The sequence below is a fragment of the Mesoplodon bidens genome, assembly GCF_964165515.1.
Source record: "Mesoplodon bidens genome assembly, chromosome: 4".
NCBI classification, from domain to species: Eukaryota; Metazoa; Chordata; class Mammalia; order Artiodactyla; family Ziphiidae; genus Mesoplodon; species Mesoplodon bidens.
Window position 1 is genome coordinate 120,208,933 of NC_138160.1, and position 24,106 is coordinate 120,233,038.

The 24,106-nt window shown below is 39.0% G+C and overlaps 1 protein-coding gene across 1 annotated transcript; it reads right to left on the reverse strand.

Annotated features, from left to right (window-relative positions):
• Positions 1–22,866: 22,866 nt before the first annotated feature.
• On the reverse strand, positions 22,867–23,810 carry LOC308615813 (proliferating cell nuclear antigen-like). The gene has a single exon (XM_081231608.1). The coding sequence runs from the start codon at positions 23,687–23,689 to the stop codon at positions 22,904–22,906; it is 786 nt and encodes a 261-aa protein (XP_081087734.1). The 5' UTR covers positions 23,690–23,810; the 3' UTR covers positions 22,867–22,903.
• Positions 23,811–24,106: the final 296 nt, after the last annotated feature.

The window sequence follows — 24,106 nt, forward strand, 5'->3', positions numbered from 1 at the left end:
ATTTCTCTTTCAGATTTTCATCATTAGTGTATAGGAATGCAAGAGATTTCTGTGCATTAATTTTGTATCCTGCTACTTTACCAAATTCATTCATTAGCTCTAGTAGTTTTCTGGTAGCATCTTTAGGATTCTCTATGTATAGTATCATGTCATCTGCAAACAGTGACAGTTTTACTTCTTCTTTTCAGATTTGCATTCCTTTTATTTCTTTTTCTTCTCTGATTGCTGTGGCTAAAACTTCCAAAACTGTGTTGAGTAATAGTGGTGAGAGTGGGCAACCTTGTCTTGTTGCTGATCTTAGAGGAAATGGTTTCAGTTTTTCACCATTGAGAACAATGTTGGCTGTGGGTTTGTCGTATATGACCTTTATTATGTTGAGGTAGGTTCCCTCTATGCCTAGTTTCTGGAGAGTTTTTATCATAAATTGGTGTTGAATTCTGTCAAAACCTTTTTCTGCATCTATTGAGATGATCATATGGTTTTTATCCTTCAATTTGTTAATATGGTTTACCATATGGATTGATTTGCGTATATTGAAGAATTATTGCATTCCTGGGATAAACCCACTTGATCATGATGTATGATCCTTTTAATGTGCTTTTGCATTCTGTTTGCTAGTATTTTATTGAGGATTTTTGCATCTATGCTCATCAGTGATATTGGCCTGTAGTTTTTTTGTGTGTGTGACATCTTTGTCGGGTTTTGGTATCAGGGTGATGGTGGCCTGGTAGAATGAGTTTGGGAGTGTTCCTCCCTCTGTTATATTTTGGAAGAGTTTGAGAAGGATAGGTGTTAGCTCTTCTCTAAATGTGTGATACAGTTTGCCTGTGAAGCCTTCTGATCCTGGGCTTTTTTTTTGTTGGAAGATTTTAAATTACAGTCTCAACTTCAGTGCTTTTGATTGGCCTGTTTATATTTTCTATTTCTTCCTCGTTCTGTCTCGGATAGTTGTGCTTTTCTAAGAATTTGTCCATTTCTTCCAGGTTGTCCATTTTATTGGCATACAGTTGCTTGTAGTAATCTCTCATGATCCTTTGTATTTCTGCAGTGTCAGTTGTTACTTCTCCTTTTTCTTTTCTAATTTTGTTGATTTGAGTCTTCTCCCTTTTTTTCATGATGAGTCTGGCTAATGGTTTATCAATTTTGTTTATCTTCTCAAAGAACCATCTTTTAGTTTTATTGATCTTTGCTGTTGTTTCCTTCATTTCTTTTTCATTTATTTCTGATCTGATCTTTATGATTTCTTTCCTTCTGCTAACATTGGGGTTTTTTTGTTCTTCTTTCTCTAATTGCTTTAGGTTTACAGTTAGGTTGTTTACTTGAGATGTTTCTTGTTTCTTGAGGTAGGATTGTATTGCTATAAAACTTCCCTCTTAGAACTGCTTTTGCTGCATCCCATAGGTTTTGTGTTGTTGTCTTTTCATTGTCATTTGTTTCTAGGTATTTTTTGATTTCCTCTTTGATTTCTTCAGTGATCTCTTGGTTATTTAGTAGTGCATTGTTTATCCTCCATGTGTTTTTTTTTTTGTTGTTACAGATTTCTTTTCCTGTAATTGGTATCTAGTCTCATAGCATTGTGGTCAGAAAAGATACTTGATATGATTTCAGTTTTCTTAAATTTACCAGGGCTTGATTTTTGACCCAAAATATGGTCTATCCTGGAGAATGTTCCATGAGCACTTGAGAAGAAAGTGTATTCTGTTGTTTTTGGATGGAATGTCCTATAAATATCAATTAAGTCCATCTTGTTTAATGTATCATTTAAAGCTTGTGTTTCCTTATTTATTTTCATTTTGGATGAACTGTTCATTGGTGAAAGTGGGGTGTTAAAATCCCCTACTATGATTGTGTTACTGTCGATTTCCCTTTTTATGGCTGTTAGTATTTGCCTTATGTATTGAGGTGCTCCTATGTTGGGTGCATATATATTTATAATTGTTATATCTTCTTCTTGGACCCCTGATCATTATGTAGTGTCCTTCTTTGTCTCTTGTAATAGTCTTTATTTTAATGTCTGTATTGTCTGATATGAGAATTCCTACTCCAGCTTTCTTTTGATTTCCCTCTGCATGGAATATCTTTTTCCATCCCCTCACTTTCAGTCTGTATGTGTCCCTAGGTCTGAAGTTGGTCTCTTGTAGACAGCATATATATGGGTCTTGTTTTTGTATCCATCCAGACAGTCTATATCTCTTGGATGGAGCATTTAATCCATTTACATTTAAGGTAATTATTGATATGTATGTTCCTATTACCATGTTCTTAATTGTTTTGGGTTTGTTATTGTAGGTTGTTTCCTTCTCTTGTGTTTCCTGCATAGAGAAGTTCTTTTAGCATTTGTTTTAAAGCTGGTTTGGTGGTGCTGAATTCTCTTAGCTTTTGCTTGTCTGTAAAAGTTTTAATTTCTCTGTCAAATCCGAATGAGACCCTTGCTGGGTAGAGTGATCTTGGTTGTAGCTTTTCCCCTTTCATCACTTTAATATGTCCTCGTACTCCCTTCTGGCTTGCAGAGTTTCTGCTGAAAGGTCAGCTGTTAACCTTATGGGGATTCCCTTGTATGTTATTTGTTGTTTTTCCCTTGCTGCTTTTAGTATTTTTTTCTTTGTATTTAATTTTTGATAGCTTGACTAATATGTGTCTTGGCATGTTTCTCCTTGGATTTATCCTGTATGGGACTCTGCACTTCCTGGACTTCATTAACTATTTCCTTTCCCATATTAGGGAAGTTTTCAACTATAATCTCTTCAAATATTTTCTCAGTCCCTTTCTTTTTCTCTTCTTCTGGGACCCCTATAATTTGAATGTTGGTGTGTTTAATGTTGTCCCAGAGGTCTCTGAGCCTGTCCTCAATTCTCTTTATTCATTTTTCTTTATTCTTCTTTTCAGTAGTTATTTCCACTATTTTATCTTCCAGCTCACTTATCCGTTCTTCTGCCTCAATTATTCTGCTATTGATTCCTTCTAGAGAATTTTAAATTTCATTTATTTTGTTGTTCATCATTGTTTGTTTGCTCTTTAGTTCTTCTAGGTCCTTGTTAAATGTTTCTTGTATTTCCTCCATTCTATTTCCAAGATTTTGGATCATCTTTACTGTCATTATTCTGAATTCCTTTTCAGGTAGACTGCCGGTTTCCTCTTCATTTGTTTGTTCTGGTGGGTTTTTACCTTGCTCCTTCATCTGCTGTGTGTTTCTGTCTTCTCATTTTGCTTAACTTACTGTGTTTGGGGTCTCCTTTTCACAGGCTGCAGGTTCGTAGTTCCTGTTGTTTTTGGTGTCTGCCTGCAGTGGCTAAGGTTGGTTCAGTGGGTTGTGTAGGCTTTCTGGTGGAGGGGACTAGTGCCTGTTTTCTGGTGGATGAGGCTGGATTTTGTCTTTCTGGTGGGCAGGTCTGCATCCAGTGGTGTGTTTTGGGGGTGTTTGTGACCTTATTATGATTTGAGGCAGCCTCTCTGTTAATGGGTGGGGTTGTGTTCCTGTGTTGCTAGTTGTTTGGCATAGGGTGTCCAGCACTGTAGCTTGCTGGTCGTTGAGTGGAGCTGGGTCTTAGCATTGAGATGGAGATCTCTGGGAGAGCTTTCGTCGTTTGATATTATGTGGAGCCAAGAGGTCTCTGGTGGACCAATGTCCTGAACTTGGCTCTCCCACCTCAGAGGCACAGGCCTGACACCCAGCTGGAGCACCAATACCTTGTCAGCCACACAGCTCAGAAGAAAAGGGAGAAAGAAAGAAAGAAAGAAAGAAAGAAAATAAAGTTATTAAAATAAAAAGTAAAAAATAATTACTAAAAATTAAAAAAATTTAAAAGTAATATAAAAAAGAAAGAAAGAAGAGAGCAACCAAACCAAAAAACAACTCCACCAATGATAACAAGTGCTAAAAACTATACTCAAAAAAAAAAAACCCAAAACAAAGAAACAAAAACAATGGCCAGACAGACCATTGACAAATGGTAAAAGCAAAGCTATACAGACAAAATCACACAAAGAAGCATACACATACACACTCACAAAAAGAGAAAAAGGAAAAAATATATATATATTGTTGCTCCCAAAGTCCACCGCCTCAGTTTTGGAATGATTCGTTGTCTATTCAGGTATTCCACAGATGCAGGGTACAACAAGTTGATTGTGGAGATTTAATCCACTGCTTCTGAGGCTGCTGGGAGAGATTTCCCTTTCTCTTCTTTGTTCGCACAGCTCCCGGGGAAAAGCTTTGGATTTGGCCCCGCCTCTGCGTGTAGGTCGCCTGAGGGCATCTATTCTTCACCCAGACAGGACGGGGTTAAAGGAGCAGGTGATTTGGGGGCTATGGCTCACTCAGGCCAGGGGGAGAGAGGGAGTACGGAGTGCGGGGCGAGCCTGCGGCGGCAGAGGCCAGCATGACGTTGCACCAGCCTGAGGCGCGCCGTGTGTTCTCCTGGGGAAGTTGTTCCTGGATCACAGGACCCTGGCCGTGGCGGGCTGCACAGGCTCCCGAGGGGAAGTGTGGATAGTGACCTGTGCTCGCACACAGGCTTCTTGGTGGCGGCAGCAGCAGCCTTAGCGTCTCGTGCCTGTCTCTGGAGTCTGCGCTGATAGCCGCGGCTCATGCCGGTCTCTGGGGCTCATTTAGGCGGTGCTCTGAATCCCCTCTCCTCGCGCACCCCGACACAATGGTCTCTTGTCTCTTAAGGCAGGTCCAGACTTTTTCCCGGACTCCCTCCTGGCTAGCTGTGGCACACTAGCCTCCTTTAGGCTGTGTTCATACAGCCAACCCCAGTCCTCTCCCTGGGATCTGACCTACGAAGCCCAAGCCTCAGCTCCCAGCCCCGCCCGCCCCGGCGGGTGAGCAGACAAGCCTCTTGGGCTGGTGAGTGCCGGTCGGCCCTGATCCTCTGTGCGGGAATCTCTCCGCTTTGCCCTGCGCACCCCTGTTGCTGTGCTCTCCTCCGTGGCTCCTAAGCTTCCCCCTCCTCCACCCGCAATCTTCGCCCTCGAAGGGGCTTCTAGTGTGTGGAAACCTTTCCTCCTTCACAGCTCCCTCCCACTGGTGCAGGTCCTGTCCCTATTCTTTTGTCTCTGTGTATTCTTTTTTCTTTTGCCCTACCCAGGTACGTGGGGAGCTTCTTGCCTTTTGGGAGGTCTGAGGTCTTCTGCCAGCGTTCAGTAGGTGTTCTGGAGGAGTTGTTCCACATGTAGATGTATTTCTGATGTATTTATGGGGAGGAAGGTGATCTCCACTTCTTACTCTTCCACCATTTGAAGGTCTCTCTTGAGATTGGTTTTCATCTTGGCAATTGAATTGTCTGTTTTTGATTGGTTCATCTTTGTAGTTTCTAGTTCCTTGTTACAGTGATCTGTGTCTCTTTTGATAATCTTTCTTAAATCAGTGAGCATTTTTGTTACCACCTTTTTTTTTTCAAAGCATAAGTTTATTGAGTTTGCATTAGTATTTTTATCAGCAAGAGGGTGTTTCCCTGAGGGAGAATTTTATCCTGGAAGATAGTGCCTCAGGCCTGCCCAGTCTTTCTCTTTGTCCTTTAGCTTCAAGGAGCTGTATTACCACCTTTTTCAAGTTGGGGTCTAGTAGACTGATGAGTTCTGTTTTACTATTTGTTCTTTCGGGGAATTTCTCTTGTTCTTTTAATTGGGAGTAGTTCCTCTGCCTTTTCATTTTACTTAACCGTTTCTCCTAAATTCATAGAGACAGAGAAAGTTATCTGCTGTGGTCTTGAAGGGGTGTTTTTATGTGGGAGTGTCCCTATGTAGACTGCATGTCCAGTGTTTTTGGTGTGAGGGCTGGTTTTGGTATGGACACTAGCCTCGTCTTTCTTCAGGGTGTGCTGGCGGTTATCCCCTTGATGGGGGTGGTGGTGGTGGTGGTGATTAGTGTTGTAGTATCTAGAGCCTGTGCAGGATGTGAGTCAAGGCTTCCTCTCTGCTCTGTGACTGTGGCTGCCCTGTCAGGGGTGGGTCTGTTCCCCAGTTGTTGGATAAGAACCTCTGAGGTTCTGAAACTGAGGGTCAGTTTCAGCCAGGCTCCATTGCCCTTGAGTGCATGCCCTGCCCCAAAGGAGGTGAGTGCTGAAGCAAGTGAGGCCTGTGCAATCAGAAAGGACTATGCACTGCCTGTGTAGGTGTCCGCAGTTCACCCAGAAGCAGCCCAAGGTCATGTCCCTTTCTCTGTTGTGTTCGTCCCAGATCTAGTGCAAGGCTGAGGTGTGGAGTAGGCTGGGGGTCAGGGCGTTGTGACTGCAGGAATTGAGGTGGCTGGGCTGCCCTAAGGTCTGGGCTATCTCTGTGGCAGTCTTCTCCCAGGACCTGTCTGCCCCAGATCTAGCACTAAGCCGCAAGTGACGAGTGGGCAGAGCTGGGAGCAGGGAGGTGCTCTCCCATTGGGAGATGAACTCCTGAGTGTGCTGACAAGGCCATTGCCATCCCAAGCAGACCATACTGTATGCAGAGGCGTAGCTAGATTGAATCCTCTCCAGGGCCTGCCTGGAGACAGGTGCTTAGCCACTGCATGCTCTTATGGCACTGCCCTATGCATGTTGTGACAGTGGTCTCCCTGGCTCCACCCAGATCACACCCTACCTACCCCAGTCTGTCTCTGCATAGCTAGACCAGGTCTTTGCCCAGATGGTGTGCCAGGCTGTGGTGTGGAGTGAACTGGACTAGGGTGTTAGCCCCTTTATGTTGAGAAGTGTAGCAAGGCTGCAGACGCCAGTGCATGGCTCTCTCTGCCCTGATTGTTGGCAAGCCAGCATGTGTGCACTTCCTGCAAGTAGAGTCTAGGCTTTTCCAGCCCTTCTGTCTGTCTCAGCAGATTTCCCAGCAGGCAAAGGGGCTTGTCTCCTCTGCACAAGACACCAGGAGTGGGCATGCCCTCCTTGCTCCCCAGGACAAGGGTCTGCCCATGTGGACCTTCTCTTCCTTATAGATCCCTACCAGGGGTGTAGTTCCCAACCTGGTAATTTTTTTTTTTCTATCCTACCTGGTTATATGGAGATCTTTTCTGCAGCTTTTGTTGTTTAGGAGTTCTTCTGCCAGTTTCCGGTTAGTTTTCGGTGAGGATTGTACCACATGTAGATGTGTGTTTGATGTGTTGGGGGAGGTGAGCTCCACGTCCTCCTATTCCACTATCTTCATCCTCTTCTCCTACTGGCTTATGAGAGATATTTATGCTAGGCTTAGAATTTTAAAAAAATTTATTTTTATTGAAGTATAGTTGATTTACAACATTGTGCCAATCTCTGCTGTACAGCAAAGTGACTCAGTTATACACTTGTAGACCTTCTCTTTTTTTAAAGTATTCTTTTCCATTATGATTTATCCCAGGAGATTGGATATAGTTCCCTGTGCTACACAGTAGGACCTTGTTGTTTAGGCTTAGAATTTTAAGTTAACTATAATTTTACATCAGATGTTGACAGTGTCATTTCATTGTATTTTGTCTTCCACTATTGCTGCTGGGAAGTTAGTTCTCTGTCATTACTTAAAAAGAAATTGATCTTTTATATCTATTTTAAGATAATCTTTTCATCTTCAGTATTCTGCAATCTCACTATGATCTATATATGTGTTTATTTGACTCTATATGAGATTCATTTGGCTTCTTGAATTAGTGGCTTGGCATTATGAAAAATTCTAATTATCTCCTCAAATATTATCCCTTCTGTTTTATCCTCTGGGACTCCAGTTAGAATAGAGTGAAATGGTATATATAGATCTGTGTCTTGTAAACTCTTTCATAATCTCCATCTGTTTTCTCTTTTTGCTACATTCATTTTGCCTTCCAGTCTGTTTTTTTTCATCTATGTCTGATATGTTCTTAAAACTACCTGTTGAGTTTTAAACTTTCATTTATTACAACTTTACATTTCTAGCAGTTCTATTTGTTCTTTCCTCAAATATACTTGCTCATTCTTCACAGTTTCTGTTCCCTCCATTTATTTTCAAACATTTATTTCCTTAGATACATTAAATACAGTCATTTCATATTTTGTGTTTGATAATTCCATTGTCTGACGTCAATGCTTGTCTGCTTCAGCTGTTTTTATTTCTCCTGGCTCTCACTCTGGTATCTTGTTTCCTTGCACGTTGAACTATTTTTTTTTTTAATGATAAGTTGCTCACTTAACTTGAAATTCTATTTTTGGAAATTATTTGAGGCCTGGGGTAAAGAGGCATTATTCTAGAGATAATTTACTCTAACCACATTCTAGGGGCATTACCAGTTTGATAGCAGTATAAAGTTACATTCTCTGAGGAATTTATCCCTGTACCCACCACCCCTTGCCAACTGTCCAGGTCCAGTGCATACACGCTACAAAATTATGTGAGGTCTAGAAGTGGTTCCAAATTCTTAGTAGTGATTCCTATCCCCCACCCTCCTTGCCCTACTTCTAGGGTCAGGAATAGTGTTTCAGACAGTTTTTATTGTAGCCCCTGGATGGAAGTTACATGTAGCTCACTTAACAGTGATGTGTATCCCTTTCAGAATCTCTCCTTTGATGGGATGAATCTCCTATTAGACTTTCCATGTTGGTTGATTCTAAATCTTTTTCACCTCGTCCTTGTGCAAAGTAAGGCTATGACAAGGAAGCTCGATTACCAAGTACTAAAGACAAATGGACAGGAACTAACTACGGATACATGCGATATCATGGATGAATTTCAAAGCATTATGCTAAATGAAGGATGCTCACTGCAAAAGGCTACATACTTTGTGATTCTGTTTATACAGAACAGAAACCACGTCAGTGTGATTACCAGGGGCTGTGGGTGGGGTGAGAGATTGAGTAAAAAGTGGCATGAGAAAACTTTTGGGGGTAATGGAAATATTCTACATCTTGATTGCGGTGGTAGTTAAGTGATTATGTATGTTTGCCACTCATCAAACTGTACACCTTAAAAGAGTGAATTTTACTACATGGAATTTATAACTCAATAAACCTGACTTTAAATGAAACAGATCTCTCTCTCTCTGTCTCTCTCTCTCTGTCTCTCTCTCACACACACACACATGCACACACCCCTTAAGTTCAAATGTATCCGTATCTCTGAATGTCTCCAGGGTGAAGCTGTTATAAGTGGTCTAATTATCTCTCTGGTGTTCCTAGAGGGCAGAGATTTTTGTCTATTCAGTGCTGTATCCCTAGCACATAGAACAATCCTAAAATATTATAGGACCTCTATAGATACTGGCAAATTGACTAAATTAATGAATTTTAAGCAGTGGCCCGCAAACTTTTAAAGATCAAAAGAACTCTCATGGAAAAAAACAAACTTTCTTGAGTGCCAAAGATCTTAGTCTGTCATAATGAGAAAAGTAGTAGACTAAGGAGTAGGAATCTGATTTCTATGACAGCTGTATTTCTAACTTGGAGTTAAGACATCCTATTTCTCTGGGCCTCAGTTTCTTTATATATAAAATGAAACCTATACTAGGTATCTCCTCAGTTTCTCACAGAAAAAAAATTACAATTTTAACTCACCACATCTATTCTCTTTTCATTCACCTCTTCCACATCCAGAAGTCCAGCAATATTAAGAGGATGAATCATCAGTTTCATGTTATCTTGGTTTATTAAATTTTAGAGATAAATTACATTTCCTTAATTGTCATATTTAGAGCATATCAGAAATGAGGCATCATTTAATACACATTTATTAACAAATTACTGTATTTCTCATGACTGTTATTGTGGAATTGGGATAAGGGGAAATGCTTAATATGTACAAGTATTCCCCAGAGCCTCATGAGAGTGAATTAATGAACAATCGGAGTGGTTAGGTAATCTTGGAAGGATTAGAGAACTTTTTTTTTTTTTATTGAAGTATAACTGGTTTACAACGTTGTGTTAATTTCTGCTGTATAGCAAAGTGGTTCAGTTATATATATATATATATATATATATACATATCTATATACGTTCTTTTTAAAAAATATTCTTTTCCATTATGGTTTATCGCAGGATATTGAATATGATTCCCTGTGCTATACAGTAGAACCTTGTTGTTTATCCATTCTCTATATAGTAGTTTGTATCTGCTAACCCCAGCCTTCCACCCCCTCCCTCCTGCAACCCCCTCCCCCTTGGCAACCCCAAGTCTAGAGAACACTTCTTAAATGTACCTAAGATTATCTGAAAAGAATTTCAAAAATATCAATAAAATTTGTAGTGTTTATGTGTATTAGCTATTATATATGAACTAATGAATATTGATTATTGCATAAAATACTTAAAAAAGTAGAATTTGACATTTATCCATAATAATGAAAATCAATTTTTAAGGTAGTTTGAAAATCAATAAGAAGCATTGAGGTAGGTCACCCTAAAGGAGAGAAAAATAATGATAAAGTTTTTCCCTTTCTCACAGTGTTCTTTAAATGTTGCACTATCCTTCCATTCTTCCATGGCCTCTAAACCTGTGTACATGCTTTTCCCTATTACTAAGTCACTGTTGCCCTTCCTGGATAACTCCTCATCTTTCAGAGCCCAGCCTTTCATAACCTTCCATCCCCCACCTGGAATTTTGAGTTTTTCTGTTATGCTATATTCTTATGATAGTCTGTAACATGTTTATTACAACAATTTAATTGCCTATCTTACCATTAGGACCCAAGTTTTTTGAGGCTGAAACGGTGTCCCTCTCATTCAACATCATATTTCTGACCCTGAGTAGGCCAAAGACACAGAGGTGCTTAATAAATAGTAACTGAGGGGGCCTCCCTGGTGGCGCAGTGGTTGAGAGTCCGCCTGCCGATGCAGGGGATACGGGTTCGTGCCCCGGTCTGGGAGGATCCCATATGCCGCAGAGCGGCTGGGCCCGTGAGCCATGGCCGCTGGGCCTGCGCGTCCGGAGCCTGTGCTCTGCAACGGGAGAGGCCACAGCAGTGAGAGGCCCGCATACCGCAAAAAAAAAAAAAAAAAAAAAAAAAATAGTAACTGAGGGACCTCCCTGGTGGTCCAGTGGTTGACACCACGCTTCCACTGCAGGGGGCATGGGTTCGAACCCTGGTCAGGGAATTAAGATCACGCATGCCATGCAGCATGGCCAAAATAGAAAGAAAACAAAACAAAACTGAATGACTGTAGTGCTAATTGAGTGTTAGGTGAAATGAAACTTTAGAAGTACCTCGATTTAACATTTCTGTGAAAAAGAGCTGGCACAAGTTTTTTAGTGATTGAATTCTAAAACTCCTTTATTGGGCCCGTGAGAAGGATTTAAGAGCTCTCTGGAACAGATAATTTGGTAGAATAGGAGGCCGGGTGATTATGATGGCAATTATTAGAAACAGCCTTAACATATATACAAGTGAACACAAAAAACTAGTTTGTGAACAGCAGTGCATCATATGAAGGTCTTGGAAAATGCTTTGAAAGTCATTGGTTCAGATAAAATAGGAAGTTCAATGAAGATCTCTCCACAAAGGAAGTTTATGTTTCTATTTTGAGGCAAACAGTAAGTATCTCTAATTACTTCAGAAGAGGAGAGGAGTTTCCCAGTAAGGGAAATCATAGGCAGAGAATTAAATATTATCCACAGAGCTAAGAAGAAACTGCCTCATTTTTTCCTTCAGGCAGCCACCATTACAGTCAAGTAACCTATATAATTTGATCTAATATCAAGGAATTGTGAATTTAGAAGTTAACTAATTTATTACTAATATATATACTAATATAACTAATTTATTATGTATATAGATCATCAAACCTTTAAATTCATGTAATCTCTACTTCAAGTAGCATTATTTAAAAGGAATCCAAGCTCAATAATATTTTCATAATGGATTGTCACATTAAATCAGGTTTTTATATTATCACTTCATTGAATCTGCTCTGCCAAGGTCACAAAGGACCTCCATCTTTCCATCTCATGTTTCATCTAACTAAACACAGCGGTATTTCCTTCCTCCTTCTTGACACAGTGCCTTTCAGAACATATTCCCTCCTGATTTCCTATGACCACACTGGCTAGTCCCCCTCAGTCTCCTTTGTTGGCTTCTCTCCATTTCCTAGACCTCAAAATGTTGACGTGCCCTAGGATTGGCCATCTTCTCTAACTACACTAATTCCCTAGGTGATCTCATTCAATTTTATTACTTTAATTATATTTTTCCTAATCTTTGCTCAAATCTTTCTAGATGTGATTATCTCCCCTAAGTCCACAGACCTCAATAATCAATTGCCCAATCAACATAACTTATATGTTTAACAAACATTTCAAATTTAACATGTCCAAAATTCTTGATTTTTTTTCCATACCAAAACTAACCCTAAATTTCCATAACAGTAAATAGCACCACCAATACCAAAATACCCCACACAAACTGAGGGCCATTTTTCTTTAACATTCTATATCTAAGACCATCAAATCGTTTCAATTTTCTTTAAAATATGTCCCAAATCCAACCAATTTATATTAACTCCAGCACTATCACCCTAATTCACACTATCACTATTTTTTGCCCATATTTCTGCAATGGCCTTCTAACTGGTATTCCTTCTTATACCCATATAACAACCAGACTTATCTTTTTATTTTTAAATTTCATTTGAATCTCCATTCAAAACCCTCTCTTGTTTTCTCATCATCCCCTTTCTTCTTTTTTGTTTTGCTTTTTTAAAAATTTTTATTGGAGTATAGTTGATTTACAATGTTGTGGTAGTTTCAGGTGTACAGCAAAGTGAATCAGTTATATATACATATCCACTCTTTTTTTAGATTCTTTTCTCATATAGGCCATCACAGAGTATTGAGTAGAGTTCCCTGTGCTATACAGTAGGTCCTTATTAGTCATCTATTTTATATATAGTAGTGTGTATATGTCAATCCCAATCTTCCAGTTTATCCCTACCCCCCCTTACACCGTGTAACTATAAGTTTATTTTCTACATCTGTAACTCTGTTTCTGTTTTGTACATAAGTTCATTGGTACCCTTTTTTTAGATTCTACATATAAGCAATATCATATGATATTTGTCTTTCTGTCTGACTTACTTCACTCAGTATGACAATCTCTAGTTCCATCCATGTTTCTGCAAATGGCATTATTTCATTCTTTTTTATGGCCGAGTAGCATTCCATTGTATATAGGTACCACATCTTCTTTATCCATTCCTCTGTTGATGGGTATTTAGGTTGCTTCCATGTCCTAGCTATTGTAAATAGGGCTGCAGTGAACACTGGGGTGCATGTATCTTTTCGAATTATGGTTTTCTCCAGATATATGTCCAGGAGAGGGATTGCTGGCTCATATGGCAAAGATCGCAGCAAGATCTTTTCCCATCTACCTCCTAGAGTAATGAAAATAAAAACAAAAATAAACAAATGGGACCTAATGAAACTTAAAAGCTTTTGCACAGCAAAGGAAACCATACACAAAACGAAAAGACAACTCTCAGAATGAGAGAAAATATTTGCAAACAAAGCAACTAACAAGGGATTAATCTCCCTTTCTTTATAACACTTGCCCTACCTCACATAATATTGCACATCTATTTGTAGGCTCCCTACAGGCAGGGACTTTGTATTGTGTACCCAGAGACTGGAAAAGGGTCTGACACTTAATAGATGATTAATAAATATTTGCTGAGTAAGTGAGTGGCCAAGTACTTTTTAAAAAAACTTTGGTACCTGATATTACAGCCTGGTGATACAGGTTATAATATCAGATGTACAATGATTATCTGATGATACCTGTCTTTGCAACTACATTCTAGGATCATACTTAGAGCCCCATGCACCACATTTTTTTCTCACGTGACTGTAATAAAGAATTCCAACTCTTCACTCTGGATTAGCTTTTCTTCAGAATATAAGCCCTGTGATACACTATTTTCCAGGAGGAAGAAACTTATAAACTCTACTTTTAAGTATGATAGAAATGAAGATATGTATGTGACATATATGGACTCTATTTGTAGGAGTGATTTTTTTTACAGTGAGTTAGTATAGTAGAGAGCTTCAAAAGTCTATACTGTGATTGCACCAGAAATCCCCCTCCTGCCAAGACACAATATATATATTTTTTATATGAAAGGAAAAGGTAAAAACCAGAGTTTTCAAGTGTGAAAACATAGACCTAAACTCATATTTATTTATTCTTTCCACAAATACTTAATGAATTTCTGTAGTGTGTCAGGCATTATGCTAAGCACCAAGGAAACAGCAGGGAACAAGACAGATAGGGTCTGTGTGCTCATAGAATTTACCTTAGAGTGGGAGCAGTTAGACAGTGAATGGGCAGAGGAATATATGAAATGACTAGAAACTGTGATTGGTGCTCTTAATAAATACAATGCTGTGCTAGAAAAAGGTGGACTCTGGTAGGCAGAATAATGCCCCTCAAAGATGTCCACAACTCTAGTCTTCAGAACTTGTGAATATGTTATAATACGTAACAAAGGAGAATTAATGTTGCTAAATCAGCTGTCCTTCATCAGGAAATATCTGAAATATCTGGCTGGATTCAACAATATCGAAAGGGTGGAAAAGAGGGAAGAGAGGGTCACAGTCTGAGAGAGATTTGAAGATGCTGCACTACTGATGGTGAAGATGGAAGAAGGAGCCACAAATCCAGAAGTGCCTCCAGCCTCTAAGAGCTGGAAAAGGCAAGGAAATGGATTCTCCCCTAGAGCCTCCAGAAGGAAATTGCTCCTGCTGGTGCCTTGATTTTAGCCCAGTGAGACCCATTGCAGACTCTGACCTTCAGAAGTCTCAGATCATAAATTTGTATTGTTTAAAGCCACTAAGTTTGTGATAATTTGTGATGGCAGCAAATAGAAAAATGACACAGGGACTTCAGATAGGAGAGTCAAAGCAAGTTTCTCTAAAATGGTATCATTAATCTGAGAGTTGAAAGATTAGAAGGAACATGTTATGAAAAGAGCTGGTGATAATGCATTCCAGGAAGAGCAAACAGCAAGCCCAAGGGCCTTAAGATTGAAAAGAGATAGATATGTTCTAGAAACTGATGAAAGCTCAGAGTAATTCAAGTGTGATGATGGAGGGAGAAAATGGTTAATAAGAGATTGGAAATTTAGGTAGGATTAGTTTTTGCAGGGCCTTATAGGCGACTTTAAGGAATTTAGATTGCATAACATAATTAACATGTACAAATCAGTGTATAGCTCAATAGATATTTAAAGGGTGAACACACTTGAGTAACCACCACCCAGATCGGGAAACAGAATATTACCAATACCCCCTGAAGCCTCCCTCATGCCCCCTTTCAGTCTTTATCTCCACCAAAGGCAAGCACTATTCTGACTTACCTTAGTTTTTCCAATAATTGAGCTTTATATAAGTAGAATTGTACAAAATGTTGTGTTTCTGATTTTTTCCTGCTGAACATCACATTGTGAGATTTATACATACTGTTGCATGTAGCAGTAGTTTTTAAAAAAGTCATTACTGTATATATTTCTGTATATGGCAATAACAATATATCCATTCTATTGTTGAAGTTTGGATTGCTTCCAAGTTTAAGATGAACATTCTTTTACGTGTCTTTTTGTGTGCACATATAAGTATTTCTATTGAGAATATACCTAAGACTGCAATTACTGAGTTGTAGGGTATGCATATTTTGAACTTTGGTAAATGCTGACAGTTTTCCAGAGTGACTGTACCAACTTATAGCCCATCAGCAGTGTGTGATAGCTGAAGTTGCCCCATCCTTTCCAACACTTGAAAATGTCAGCTTTTTAATTAATTAATTCTCTTGGGTGGATAAAGGCATTTCATTGTGGTTTAAAATTCCATTTCTTGGATAATTAATGATGTTGAAACCTTTTAATATGCTTATTGGCTTTTTGAACATCCTGTTTTACTAAGTGCTTGTTCAGTGACTTACTACTTCAGTTTTTTAAAGATAATTCTGGCTTCCATGGAGAGATTATATTAGCCAGTTTTAAGCATTTGTTTGGATCTTGGTGTAACATGAATGAAGTTTGGTATATGCACAAAAAATTTATTTTATAAGTGATTAGATACAGAAGGTGTGCAATACAACACCATCAAAGTGCAATTTACTTGAAAGATTTATGATGAAACTGAATCAAATAATGCTTTCTGAAAAGTGTTGATCTAACCTGACACCATCAACTTTAACAGAGTATCATACTTCCTCATGAATTGAATTTGTTAATGAAATGGTGTCCTTGAAAAGTAAGCTTTATAGAAATTTAATGATTGAAGGAGAGAAAATGCAATGCTGCATAAAATTTAGTTTAATGTCCTCCAGAAAAAATTAATTTTACTAGCTTGAAACTGAGACATAAATATGAGGAGAAGAAAAAGGGCATGTCCAATTAATGGGATTTCTGGCTGCCTGCCTGAGAAGATTCTGCAAAGTCTTACAATACAAGGTAAAACCCACCTCCTCTGGAGCAAGTGGTATGCCTGTCCAGAATGCAGAGGGTTCCGCCCAGCAATAAATTAACTTTGTACAGCATGCTTTATTGCTCTGCCCTGCATTCTAGCAGGCCTTCTGTCATTGTCTCTCCCCCTGAGTGGCTTGCTTTGCTTGTTCTGTTTTAAAGATGACTCAGTCAGATTCTTAGTCTTTCATCTTCTCCTTTCCCTACCCCCACCCCATTTTTGTTCCCAGAGTATCAAAGCCAGAGCAGACCCTTTTTTGTTGATATTCCAGCATACTTAGCTATTATTGGCCCTGAGAAGTGAACTGGTTTTCTCTTTCATAGGTTATATCTGTCGTGTAACCAGGCTCTCTCTGGCTCTCCCAATTCTCTGAAGCTAGTGATCACAAATATCCACGGCTTCTGGGGGTGGGGCTGCTTTTAATCCCAGCCTCCTCCTGGGACAACTGGTGCAATCCCCTCTGCAGCTCCAAGTAAGGGGACAGGAGAGCAGCCACAGATCCAAGGCTGACAGGGCTGGCACTCTGTGGAGTTCTGTGCTGCTGCTCCCCTTCCTCCACACCTTCCTCCGTTGGTCTATATTTGAAGAGCCTAGTAAATTAATTTCCCAGGGGCAAGGGATGAGAAAGGGTGGGGTGAAGGAAGGGAGTGTCTTAGGGGAGAAAAATGCAGTCGACTCGCCCTCTGCTGGTTAAAGATCTGAATTATCGCCGCCAAAATAGTGGGAAATAGTGAGAAAGCAATCCGTACAACGCGGATAATTTACAGGTAAAACTCGGCTTAATTTAGTTTATTTGTCCATCTTAAATTGCTACTTGTTCCCGTTAGCTCTACCTGCTGCCCCAGCACTGAGATTTAATTAGACTGATTCTAAACACTAGAACTAGTTAATATGTCAAGCTGTCCTGAGCGCATTTTCATTTGCCCTTGGGCTTTTGCTGTTATGTAAGTTAAAACCCGCAGATGTGATCTTTTTTGTCTAATTTGTTGCTAGGCAACTGGAAAGATGACACCTAAACCGTCAATTTTAGAGTACACTCGTGCTTCAGTCCAACCTCTCTGTCTAAAATAGTAATTTCATGTGAACAAAAAGAGCTACTGTTTGGGTTTTCGAGACTAACTGAAAAACTATGCAGAAAAAGCAGTCCGTCCCCATGCTGGTTTCTTAGGAAAGCTGACAGGCAGCTTTGCGCAAGAGAGATTGGCCGCCATAACTCACACAGACTTTTGTACCGCCTTCGTTGTCTTAACGCGTTTTGTCGGAATAAACCAACACACCGAGGTTGGTTAAGCTACTGTCTCTCGCACCGCAAGATAGCATTTCTAAGAATGCACTTAGAAGCCGGTGGGTAGTGAGGAGGAAAAATTAGGATTTTTGCATTACGATGCATTATTTAAAATCACCTGGTTCTCCTGCCAACCTAAATGTCCCAAATCAAGGAGTTCTTTCCCCCTCCATATCTGGCTTTGTAAATTGTCCGTCACGCAGCCCTTGGAACCAGTTGCGATTGGCCAGTTCCTTTGTCAGGTGAAAATCTCTGCAGCGAGTCATGGGACTAAATTGGGCGGTGTCGCTGTCCGCGTCGAGGGTGCTGAACTCTAGGCGTGGCCAGAGAGGCTTCCTTTGCATGACAACTTCCGGTAGGGCGGGGTCAGGGTCGCTTTCCAAAAGGTGGCTCCACCTGCCACCTGGTGGTAGATGAGGAAAATGCTTTTGATAAAGTTCAAAAAGGACTTTGGATGGAGACCCTAAACTCTGAAGAAACCAATTGGAGGGGTTTGGAATATTGAACTTCAGGAGGTGGTTTTGGGGAGATCTGGCCATTTAAAAAAGCCACAGAGAGGTATAGGAGAGTTGAGAATTTCCAGAGTGATCTCTCAATTCTATCACATCCCCTCAAATAATTTACAAATGTTAAAATTTTCCCAAGCATTTCTTTCAGCATATCTTGTTATCAGATGAGTATCTGAAAAATATTTGTTTTTATAGACATTTAGAAATAGTTACTAAAGTATTCAAAGAGTACATTTTGCTGAAAGAAATTCTTCTGAAGCTCTCTATTGTTAGCCAAATGCATTCAAGGAAGCTTAGCTGAGAGTACTTCTCTCTCTGATTTCTGCTTCTGGAAGGAAAAAAACAAATGTAATTATATTTAGGAAGTGGTAAGAGGTCATAGAAATTCTAGGAGGAAAACTCATGTTTCTTATTTTCTTCCAGGACTGGTATATATAAACTATCAGAGTTGAAAACACAGGAAAGTTATGGTATGCTTCTTATGTTTACCCTGTGTATTTTCACACTGTGTACTCTTACACAGTGATGATGAAGTCACTTTGAAGTTTGTACATTTAACTTCAGATGGGGAGCCCCTGAAGTTAATCGGCTTGCTAAGTAGAGATTCTTTTGATAGATAATGAGAATGAAACAGGAGAAAGAGGTAATGGAATAGTTCTTTCAAATGTTATCTTTGTAAAAAATACTATGGAAAGGTGGGTACTTTTTTTTTCAAGAGGCTATGAAGTCAAAATTCCAACTGACCTTACAATTTCTATGTTTGTGATAGTAACCTCTTCTTCCTAATTAGTTTAATATCACTCTTCCCATATTCCAAAACAAGTGACTGCTTTATAGCCAGAGTCTTACTATATCTTCAGATATGTGGGTTACAGTGTAAAGTCACTTCTAGTAAATTGAGAGTAACATGAATTTCTTTCTCAAACTTAGCAATCTCAGAAAAAGATAGAACCACCCAGGAAGCACACTTGGCTTTGTCAACCAACCCAGTTAATATTTAGTATTCTTATAGATGTCTTCTCATTTACTTTTCTATGGATCTTAACACAGAAAATAGTTATCATTTCTGTTTTAAGACATAAAACTTTTTTTTCAAAATACTGATTTAAATAAAAATTTAGGTATCCAATTTGGGGATGTTACTTGAATTATCTTCACGGATAAAGGAGATAAATTGGTTGGAGTTTAATTAAGAGAAGAATAAACATTCTAACCTAGCCTCCATTTGGTTAAATTGGGAAGTTTCCCAAACACCTGTCAGATTTCATGGAGAAACACCTATAACCCATGCTACCAGAGTCAACATGGGCATGAAAGCCATCTGTTTAAAGTAAGAATGTAATATAAATCTGGACTATAAATGGTATTGGTTTATATTAAGGCTTTTTATATTACTGTGGAAGACAGAAGCATTATACGCAGATGCACATGGTAAACAACAAGAGGCATTGTCATTTAAAGCAACAGATGGTAGATCAAAAGCAGCAGCAATAAATTGAGCTGCCTAAGAAAGACTTCTATACCCTCAAAGCCTCTTGTTCCTGCCAAAGGGAATAAGAAACCTAAAATGCATGAAAAGACACAATAAAAGAAAAGAATCCTAAAATAATAGTGAAGTCTAAAACTGCAGGTGTGAACTCAATGTTTTAAAATACATGTGCTCCAGGGCTTCCCTGGTGGCGCAGTGGTTAAGAATCCGCCTGCCAATTCAGGGGACACAGCTTCAAGCCCTGGTCTGGGAAGATCCCACATGCTGCAGAGGAACTAAGCCCGTGCACCACAACTACTGAGCCCACGCGCCTAGAGCCCGTGCTCCGTAACAAGAGAGGCTGCTGCAATGAGAAGTCCGTGCACCTCAATGAAGAGTAGCCCCCGCTCCCACAACTAGAGAAAGCCCGGGTGCAGCAACAAAGACCCAATGCAGCCAAAAATAAATAAATAAAATAAATAAATTAAAAAAAATAAAATACATGTGCTCCTAAAAAGTTTTTTTCAGACTTGAGTATATATGAAAGAAAGCTCGAGGGTATCCCAGATATTAATATGCTTATAAATGACTATAACAAATATCATAAATATTAAAAGTAAGACTATTTCAAGTTTGAATACAATAGAAAACCAATGGGGAGATTAGCCAGTATTGTAATTACACATGCATAGTAATAAAGTCCATTTAGAAAAATCTTGTGTGCTCCACCTATTCATACTCCCTCCCCCTAAGTCCTGGCAACCGCTGATTTTTCTTTCTTTTTCTTTTTTTTTACAGTTTCTATAGTTTTGCCTTTTCTATAATGTCATATAGTTGGAATCATAGAGCAGCTTTTCAGACTTGCTTCTTTCACTTAGCAGCATGCATTTTAAGTAAGATGCATTTATGTTCCTCCATATCTTTTCATGGCTTGATAGCTCATTTCTTTTTAGTGCTGAATAATAATAATAATAAAGAATAATTCGTTATCTGGATATACCACAGTTTATCAATTCACCTACTGAAGGACATCTTGGTTGCTTCAAGTTTTTGCAATTATGAATAAAGCTGCTATAAACATTCGTGTGCAGGGTTTTGTGTGGACATAAGTTTTCAACTACTTTGGGCAAATACCAAGAATCATGATTACCAAATCTTATTGTAAAAGTATCATATTTTAAGATTTGCATAATGAGAAAATATATTTATGGTGCTGGGAACCAAATATTCTCACTTTGGTACAAGGCTAATATAAATATGAATTGGGGGATGGAAAGGAAGAAACCTGTTTTAATGGATTGAAAGTATAAATACCATGATTACAGCCACACACATACACACACCACAGATACTTATGTAAGTACAAGTCTATATTAATATAGGCAAGTATCATCCATGGATGTTGGAAAACACTGAGTAATAAAATTGTTTTGGAAATAGAATATTCACATAGTTTTTTCCCTAGTTTTATTGAGATATAATTGACATACAGTACTGTATAAGTTTAAGGTATATAACAGTGATTTGACTTACATCATGAAATGATTACCACAATAAGTTTAGTGAACATTCACATCTCATATAGGTACAAAATGAAATAGAAAAAAATTTTCCTTGTGATGAGAACTCTCAACTTTCATATATAACATAAGGCAGTGTTATATTTATCATGTTATATATTACATCCCTACTACTTATCTTATAACTGGAAGTTTGAACCTTTTGACTACCTTCATACAATTCCTCTTCCTACCCTCTCCCTCCCCCTGCCTCTGGTAACCACAAATCTGATCTCTTTTTCTATGATTTTGTTTTTTTGAAGTATAATTGACCTATAACACTGCTATTTCCTGGTACACAACACAGTGATTTAGTATTTCTACATATTTCAAAATGATCACTATGGTAAGTCTAGTTATATCACCAAAAATATTACATAGTTATTGACTGTATTCTCCACACTACATTTCATCCCCTTGACTCATTTATTTTGTAACTGGAGTTTGTACCTCTTAATCTCCCTCACTTATTTCTTTCATCCCCCCCACCTGCTCCCCTTTGGCAATTTGTTCTCTGTATCTGTAACTCTGTTCCTGCTTTGTTATGTTTGTTCATTGGTTTTATTTGTTTTTTTAGATTCCCCACATAAGTGAAATCATACAGTTTTTGTCTTTATCTGACTTATTTCACTTATCATAATACTGTTTAGGACCATTCATGTTGTCACAAATGGCAAGATTTCATTCTTTTTTACGGCTGAGTAATATTCTGTTATATACACACATACATACACCCCCCCACACACATCTTCTTTATCCAGATTGCTTCTGTATCTTGGCTACTGTAAATAATGCTGCAGTGAACATAGGGGCGCATATATCTTTTCTTTTTATTATTTATTTATTTTTTTACATCTTTATTGGAGTATAATTGCTTTACAATCGTGTTAGTTTCTGCTTTATAACAAAGTGAATCAGTTATACATATACATATGTTCCCATATCTCTTCCCTCTTGCATCTCCCTCCCTCCCACCCTCCCTATCCCACCCCTTTAGGTGGTCACAAAGCACCGAGCTGATCTCCCTGTGCTATGCGGCTGCTTCCCACTAGCTATTTTACGTTTGGTAGTGTATATATGTCCATGCCTCTCTCGCGCTTTGTCACAGCTTACCCTTCCCCCTCCCCATATCCTCAAGTCCATTCTCTAGTAGGTCTGTGTCTTTATTATCTTTTCTAATTAGTGTTTTTGTTTTCTTCAAATATACCTAGGAGTGGAATTTCTGGGTCACATGGTAGCTCTTTTTAATTTTTTGAGGAATCTCCATACTGTTTTTCATAGTGGCTGCACCAATTTACATTCCCACCAACAGTGCACATGGGTTCCCTTTTCTCCACATCATGGTCACATAGTTTTGAAACATCTCTCCTAAGATAACTAATCATGAAAAATTAAAAGGTACCTTTCAAATTGAGAAATGTGGACACTATTTTGTAACCAAATTATCAAACTTAGTATCACCAATAATGGGACATAAATAACATCATATGCCTCCTGATGTAATGCACTGAAGAGACTACAACATCTACAAGGTGGTACTGATTTCAAAATATTTCATCTGAATCTAATGAAGACACAATGCCCAAACTGAGGGATATCCTGTAAAATGACTCTTTAAAAATGGCAGTGTCATGAAAAAAAGTCATAAAAATACTTTCTTTTTTTTTTTTCTCAAAGAGCTTAGTTTTATTTCCTTGAATTTTAAGAATGTCTAAGATCCTTCTTCATCCTTGATCTTGGGAGCCAAATAGTACTTTAAATGTCCCATATCAGCAATTTTATACTCTATGACAAGGGGTACATCTGCAGACATACTGAGTGTTACTGTAGGAGAGAGTGGAGTGGCTTTCGTAAAGAACTTCAGGTACCTCAGTGCAAAAGTTAGCTGAACTGGTTCATTCATCTCTATGGTAACAGCCTCCTCTTCTTTATCAACATTACTCGTTTGTGAAAACTTAATATTTCCATTTCCAAGTTCTCCACTTGCAGAAAATTTCACTCCATCTTTTGCACAGGAAATTACAACAGCATCTCCAATATGACTGAGATCTCGGCATATACGTGCAAATTCACCAGAAGGCATCTTTACTACACAGCTGTACTCTTGTTCTGGAATTCCAAGTTGTTCAACATCTAAATCCATTAACTTCATTTCATAGTCTGAAACCTTTTCTTGATTTGGAGCTTCAAATACTAGTGCCAAGGTGTCCGCATTATCTTCAGCCCTTAGTGTAATGATGTCTTCATTGCCAGCACATTTCAGTATTTTGGACATGCTGGTGAGGTTCACGCCCATGGCCAAGTTGCGGTCGCAGCGGTATGTGTCGAAGCCCTCGGAGCATAGGGTGAGCTGCACCAAAGAGACATGGGACGAGTCTATGCTCTGCAGGTTCACGCCGCTCGAGCTGATGTCCCAGCAGGCCTCGTTGATGAGGTCCTTAAGCGCCTCAAGCACCTTCTTCAAGATGGAGCCCTGGACCAGGCGCGCCTCGAACATGGTGGCGGAGTCGCAACGACACGGCTGCTGGTGGAAGGAAGGAGGAAGGTGTAGCTGGCTTAGGCTTCAGGAGATGAGAGCGAGCGGGCGAACTAACTCAGGAACGCTTGAGACGGAGGAAGCCCACCAAAAATATTTTCTTTAAACTGCTCTAGTTTAAAGGAAACTAGAAAAACATGACAATTGAGTGCAATGTGCAAACCTTGATTATATCCTGGATTTTAAAAAAAACAGCCACAAAGGACATTGGAACAATTGACGAAATTTAAATATTGAATACAATATGAGGTAATAGTAGTCATGTTAAATTTCCTGTGTGTGATAATTGTAATCGAAGTTATGTGGGAGAATGCCCCTGTTTGTAAGAGGTACATATTGAGATATTTAGGGATGATATGTTAAAATGTCTGCAACTAA

Bases quoted from the DNA above. Each gene is read 5' to 3' on its own strand.
- LOC308615813 (XM_081231608.1), bottom strand. From the start codon at position 23,689: ATGTTCGAGGCGCGCCTGGTCCAGGGCTCCATCTTGAAGAAGGTGCTT.